Source organism: Crocuta crocuta, unplaced genomic scaffold, assembly GCF_008692635.1.
Source record: "Crocuta crocuta isolate KB4526 unplaced genomic scaffold, BGI_CrCroc_1.0 scaffold675, whole genome shotgun sequence".
In the NCBI taxonomy this organism is placed as follows: domain Eukaryota; kingdom Metazoa; phylum Chordata; class Mammalia; order Carnivora; family Hyaenidae; genus Crocuta; species Crocuta crocuta.
The window spans coordinates 774,392-780,458 of record NW_027528796.1 but is presented as its reverse complement, the minus strand read 5'-3'; the positions used below and the strand labels follow the sequence as shown (position 1 = coordinate 780,458).

Sequence of the window (6,067 nt, the reverse complement as noted above, 5' to 3'; positions counted from 1 at the left end):
CTCAGAACTGGCCCCCACCTCCCCTGCCCCCCGGCCCCGCCCCGTGGCCCTGTCCTGCTTTGCCGGTGCACACAGCTCCTTACCCGAGGACCCCTGAGATCAGGGACACGGTGGTCACTCGCTGGCGGGGGCCGGCCCTCCCGGCCACCCCCTCCCCTCCATGTGTGGTCCCCGGGGGAGGAACCCAGCGTCTAGGGCCACAGGAAGTCCAGTCTGGGCTTCCAGGGAGGGGCCGGGCTGGGCAGTCGGTGCCCCGTGAAACGGGAGACGCAGGTGGCTAGCGCAGCGCCAGGACCGGGAGAGTCTGCCAGGTCCCCCTGTGCTTTGCAGGTACTACCGCTGTGACCGCAACCTGGTGTGGAACGCGGGCGCGCTGCACTACAGCGACGAGGTGGAGATCATCAGCTCGCTCACCCGCATGCCCAGCGGTCGCGATGCCCTCAAGGCCAGGGTGGATGCGGTCAAGTACTTTGGCAAGGGCACATACACGGACTGCGCCATCAAGAAGGGGCTGGAGGAGCTGCTCGTGGGGTGAGTGCCCTGCCAGCCGCACGCGGCTGCGATCTGGAAGCCTGTGCATCCGTGAAAGCTGCACGGCCTTCCTGCATCTTGTGGTCGGCCCCAGGGGCAGTCCTGGTGCTTGACGGCGTCACACTGGTGCCCACGACCTAAGGCTCACTGTCCACCCCTGGGCTCCCTCTCCAGCTGTCCACTGTCTCAACCACTGAAGGTAGAGGCGTCCACGGGGCCAGAAGTGCCCCAGTCACTGCCTCCCCTGTGACCAAGCGTCAGAGACACAGAGGACCTTCCTGGAAGGGTACCAGTGCCCCCCAAGCTGGCCCCACACACAACGTCCGAGCTGCCGCAGTGAATAGTCAACAGCAGCCATGGCTGATCAGGGGAGAGGAGCCACTCCNCCAGAGCCCCTGTGTCTCCGGCCACAGCCCCCGGGGGCCCCGGCCACCACCAAGGATGGCTCTTCAGCCGACCCCTCCCGCTGCCTGTGGTCAGGGGCCTCGTGATCCGAGCGCCGCAGGGGGACCAGGCCCTGTACGCGCCCCGGATGTGTGTGTGTTTTCCAAGATGGAGTTTCAGAGAAATGTGATCCCGCAAGCGTTTATTTTGTTTTAACACCCTTGATCGTAGCCCACTTTACAGGCAGCATCGACGGAGGGCACCCCCTGCCCAGCATGGCAGGAACCCGCCCCTGAGAGCTGCACTTGGGTCTGGGTCTCCCTCTGGGGCTCTGCCCCCGGCTCCTCACCTCCCATCTTGGGGGGCCTCAGCTGTGTTGCAGGGGTGCCCCGAGCTGTTAGGGTGGGGGGAGGGCCTGAGGGCCTCACCGCCACCCCCCCCCTCGCAGGGGCTCCCACCTGAAGGAGAACAAGTACCTGATCGTGGTGACGGACGGGCACCCCCTGGAAGGCTACAAGGAGCCGTGCGGGGGCCTGGAAGACGCTGTCAACGAGGCCAAGCACCTGGGCATCAAAGTCTTCTCCGTGGCCATCACACCCGACCACCTGGTAGGAGCCCCCCCCCGGGCCTGCTCTGCGCAGGGGCGCCGGGCATGGCCTGCAGGGTGCAGAGGTGCAGGCGCGGCAAGGCGGGGCCCCAGGAAGAGTAGCGGCCGGGTGAGGCGGGGCTCCGAGCGGCGGTCAGCCTCGTCCCTCATCCACACCAGGAGCCACGTCTGAGCATCATTGCCACGGACCACACTTACCGGCGCAACTTCACGGCAGCTGACTGGGGGCAGAGCCGGGACGCGGAGGAGGTCATCAGCCAGACCATTGACACCATCATCGACATGATCGTGAGTGGCCGCTCCACCCTCGCGCCTGAGTCCGGAAGGCTGGGCCATCCCATGGCCCTGGATGGAAATTAATTCCGCTTTTCCGTTTCACTTTTCAGAAAAACAACGTGGAGCAAGTGGTAGGAGCCCCTTCCTCGCCCTCCCATCCCCCTTCCCCTCTGTCTCCTCTGCCCCCCCCGCTCCCTCCGTGCCCCCCCCACACTGTCCAGGCCACCGGCAGCCCTGCCCCCGCGGCCCCAGCAGGGCTCAGGCTGAGTCCTGTCGTCTAACGTGCGCTCTGTCCTCCCACAGTGCTGTTCCTTCGAGTGCCAGGTGAGTGTGGGACCTCGCCCGCTTCTGGGGACACCCAGAATGCTACCTCAGACTGACCCTTCTGTCCTGTCTTGCAGCCTGCCAGAGGACCTCCCGGGCCACGGGGTGACCCCGGGTATGAGGTGAGTGGCCGCAGGCCCCCTGGAGGGAGAGAAGTGTGGATACAGCACCAGACGAATGTCCCTGCAGCCTGAAGGCCCTGGTGTTGGGGACGCCGTGCGCCCCAGACCGCTGTCCTGAGCCCCCACCGAGCACCCCCTCTCACTAGGTGTGGGGACAGGGAGGAGCCTCAGTGAGCAGGTGCCCCTGCCCACGGGACACGTGGCCGATGCTGTGGCCAAGGCCGAGTGTGAGGGGTGGGGCCTGCCCTCCCCAGGGCAGAGGGGCGAGCATTGCCTGGTGCTTTGCCCCTGGAGGTCCACTGTCTCGTGGGCTGGGCTGCAAGTGCAGGGCCCAAGGCCCGGTGTGGTCCACACTTACAACTCGGGGGGTTGCCCACTAGAGTCCAGGGTTCTGGCACCCCTAAAAATGTTAGATTCCGTGGCCATGAAGCCACATGGGTACCACCCACCGTCCAGGCCTCTCTCCAGCCCGGGAGCCCCGCACAGCAGCCGGAATGGGGTGGGGGTGCTGGAGACAAAGTCTCAGGGGCCAGGCCGGCCAGCACGGGCCAGCACGGGGTCCGGTGGGCCCTGTGGCAGGGGGCACGTGAACCTGACCTTGCAGACCCCAGGGCAGGCCACAGGTGACCGGGAAAGAGCCTGAAAACCCCACACACTCTGAAGGCCGCTGGAATATCTTCTTAATCCTTTTCTTGTGAGCAGTTTGGGGGTCTCCTCCATCAGCTTGTTAGAAATAAACAGAAATCGTCCCCCAACCTTGACCTGCTCTGTGTTGCAGGGGGAACGTGGGAAGCCAGGTCTCCCAGGAGAGAAAGGAGAAGCCGGAGAGCCCGTGAGTGCCAAGCACCTGACCTCAGGGGGTGGGGGGTACTGACAAACCTGAGGCTGGGAGGGTAGCCGGGCAATGGAAACTTCTAGAAGGATGGCTGGTTTCTGGACACCATGGTCATGTGGACTGACCCTGAGAGGACATGGCTTCTAGAGCAGCAAGGGCCAGAGGATCCACCCACAACCATTCCTTCCAGTACATTCCACCTAGACCTCCATTCAGGCCCAGCTCACGCCCCTCTCCTCCTGGGGGCCTAGACCTTCCCCTCCCCCCTCTCCTCCTGGGGGGGTGTCCTAGACCTTCCCTGCCCCCCCTCCTCCCTGGACTTCACTGATGAGCCCCAGGACTGGGAGACGGAGCCTTCACATCGAGGCTGCTCTCTGGGACTCGGTCAGTGGTCAGCCAGCCAGGCCTCTCTGGCTGACCACACCTGAGCAGAGTGGAGGTCAAGGTAGGCTGGGTGGGGGCTGTGGCTGTCCCCAGGGCTGCCTGTCATGCGCCCTCCTCTGTGTTCCAGGGAAGGCCTGGAGACCTCGGACCCGTCGGCTACCAGGGGATGAAGGTACGTCTCCCCCTCCTCCTCCGGAGCAGCCGGCCCTTCCTGGGTCACAGCTGTGCTCAGCCCGGGGTCTCCACCCCAGGACGCCAGTGACACTCTCCTCCTCTGTCTGCTCTTTAGGGAGAAAAAGGGAGCCGAGGGGAGAAGGTGAGTAAGGCAGGACTTTGGGGCACAGAGCCGCCCCCCACACGCACAAGAGGTAACACGGCCCATCTCTAGCCTGTCTGAGCCGTGACAAGCTGGTGGGGGACCCATCCTGGCCGCCCTCGTTTGCCTCCCCGGGAACTGGCCCCGTGTGGGAGGACCACGCCTCACGCTCCCTCCTGTCTCCACAGGGCTCCAGGGGATCCAAGGGCTACAAGGTGAGTGTGGGCGCGGCACGTGTCTTCTGCCCCCGAGGGGCCTGTCTGACCTTCCTGAACCCTCCTTTGGTCTTTGCGCCTTGCAGGGTGAGAAGGGCAAGCGTGGCATCGATGGCGTGGACGGCATGAAGGTAACCCTGCCTGGTGGGAGGGCTGGTGACTTGGAGGTGGTAAGAAAGGCAGAAGATATTTCCTGCCAAGCCCCAGTCCCCAGTGGACCCCAAGCCTCCTGGCCAAGTTCAGACCGTCGTCCTGGTGGGGCTTTCCTGGGAGGGGATAGATGAGCTAGAGCGAAAGCCTTGACCTCTGACTCTGCCTTGCTACCTCCAGGGGGAGACGGGGTACCCCGGCCTGCCAGGCTGCAAGGGCTTGCCTGGATTCGACGTAAGTCGCATTCTGTCACTCACATTTTAAGGCTAAGTTCTCCTGAGCGAATACAGACTCAGCCCTTCTTCTGAAGCTGTAAGAGGTCATGGGGGGCGGGGGGGCTGTACCCAGGGCAAACCTGCCTTTTCAGTTTCTATTCGTGTGCAGCCCAATGGCTGCTTGTTGAAGACCGAGGACTGACCTGCTACAATTTCTCGCCAGGGAACTCAAGGACCCCCCGGGCCCAAGGGCGACGTGGGTGCCTTCGGACTGAAAGGAGAAAAGGTGAGTGACACAGGGCTGTCCGCCCTGTCTGCCCTGCGTACCCAGCATGCGTCAGAAACCCTCCTGGACGCAGACCTCTGCGCGCCCTGTGAGGTCCAGGCCCCCCAGGGGGCAGGCAGGACGCTGGGCTGGAGAGAGTGGAAGACAAGGCCACAACTGAGGGCAGGTGCGGCCGCTCAAGGGGAGTGCCCCCCGTGCCCCCTGCAACGGCGTGTCGCTGTGCCTCGGACGGGCCCCGGGGTCCATCATGCTGCCCGCCTGGAACGGACGGACCAGGAGTCCTCACGGCCTAGAGCCCGTCTGCTCACGTGAGGGTCACAGCTCAACAACAAACAGGAGGCGGAAAGTGAACTGAGGACCCAAGGCTTTGAGTCTAACTCAGAGCACAGCTTCCTGCTGCCCGTGCTCTTCTGGAGTCTCCAGCAGCAGGAAGTGCCGAGAAAGATGGAGAAGTACCGTTGCCTGAACGCGTCCTAACCGCGCGGGCCTCCTGGACCGGGTTTTCAGAGTCCGGCCGACTGCTCTGCGGGCCCCGGACCGGAGCTGGCGCACCCTCTGCGTGGGGGGCTTGAACAGCGGGCGACAGGGGGAGGCGGCTTACGCGGGATTCCTGCAGAGATCTGGGTGGCTGGGGAGGGTCCTCAGAGTCCCTGCTTGGTCAGGGGGAGCGGCCCAGGTCGGGGCGAGGGGGCCGGTGCAGGGCCGGCCGTAGCCTCCCGCAGGCTGACCTTTCCTGATCTTTCCAGGGTGCGCCTGGAGCTGACGGGGAGCCTGGGAGGCCGGGGAGCACGGGGCCCCCTGGGGACGAGGTGAGCGCTCACGGGGCCCCCCAGGCAGTGGGGGTGGGGCTGGGGGGGGCCTCAGCCCCGGGCCCAGTTCTACCCTTGTTCTCCCCCAGGGCGAGCCGGGGCTGCCTGGTCCCCCGGGAGAGAAGGGAGAGGCCGGCGACGAGGTGAGCGCCCCGTGTGACCCCCGTCCCAGCTCCAGGCCCTGAACAGAGTCCCCGTCCCAGACTCATGTTTGTTCCTCTTCATCCCAGGGAAACCCGGGACCGGACGGCGCCCCTGGAGAGAGGGTGAGCAGGGCGGGCGNTGTGCTGCTGCAGGCCCAGCCCCCGCCCAGCCTCACCTCCCCTGCCGTCTCCACACAGGGCGGCCCTGGGGAGAGAGGACCACGGGGGACCCCAGGCGTGCGCGGCCCCAGGGGAGACCCGGTGAGTTGCCGCTCGCTGAGCTGAGACCCCACGTCCCAGGAGGGGCCAGAGACTGAGGTCTGGTGGGGTCAGGCCAGCAGCCTCACAGGACACATGCCACCAAGTCCCTCCGGCACCTAGATTTCACCCCCACCCTCGCCTGCTGCTTTCCCCAAGTCTGTCTCCCTGGCTCGGGAAGTGTGGCAGGTGCCCTCCAGCCCCTGCCCCCT

General features: G+C 65.4%; 1 protein-coding gene across 1 annotated transcript in view; it reads left to right on the top strand.

Annotated features, from left to right (window-relative positions):
- The window catches only part of COL6A1 (collagen type VI alpha 1 chain), a 20,547-nt gene that overhangs the window by 2,085 nt on the left and 12,395 nt on the right, over positions 1-6,067 (top strand). The window contains exons 3-19 of the mRNA XM_077755389.1: positions 331-531; positions 1,364-1,523; positions 1,682-1,810; positions 1,909-1,929; positions 2,102-2,122; positions 2,200-2,244; positions 3,023-3,076; positions 3,591-3,635; positions 3,753-3,779; positions 3,968-3,994; positions 4,081-4,125; positions 4,325-4,378; positions 4,583-4,645; positions 5,392-5,454; positions 5,544-5,597; positions 5,685-5,720; positions 5,796-5,858. Of these exons, the coding sequence (XP_077611515.1) occupies positions 331-531; positions 1,364-1,523; positions 1,682-1,810; positions 1,909-1,929; positions 2,102-2,122; positions 2,200-2,244; positions 3,023-3,076; positions 3,591-3,635; positions 3,753-3,779; positions 3,968-3,994; positions 4,081-4,125; positions 4,325-4,378; positions 4,583-4,645; positions 5,392-5,454; positions 5,544-5,597; positions 5,685-5,720; positions 5,796-5,858 (1,108 nt within the window). The remainder of the gene's footprint in view (positions 1-330; positions 532-1,363; positions 1,524-1,681; positions 1,811-1,908; positions 1,930-2,101; positions 2,123-2,199; positions 2,245-3,022; positions 3,077-3,590; positions 3,636-3,752; positions 3,780-3,967; positions 3,995-4,080; positions 4,126-4,324; positions 4,379-4,582; positions 4,646-5,391; positions 5,455-5,543; positions 5,598-5,684; positions 5,721-5,795; positions 5,859-6,067) is intronic.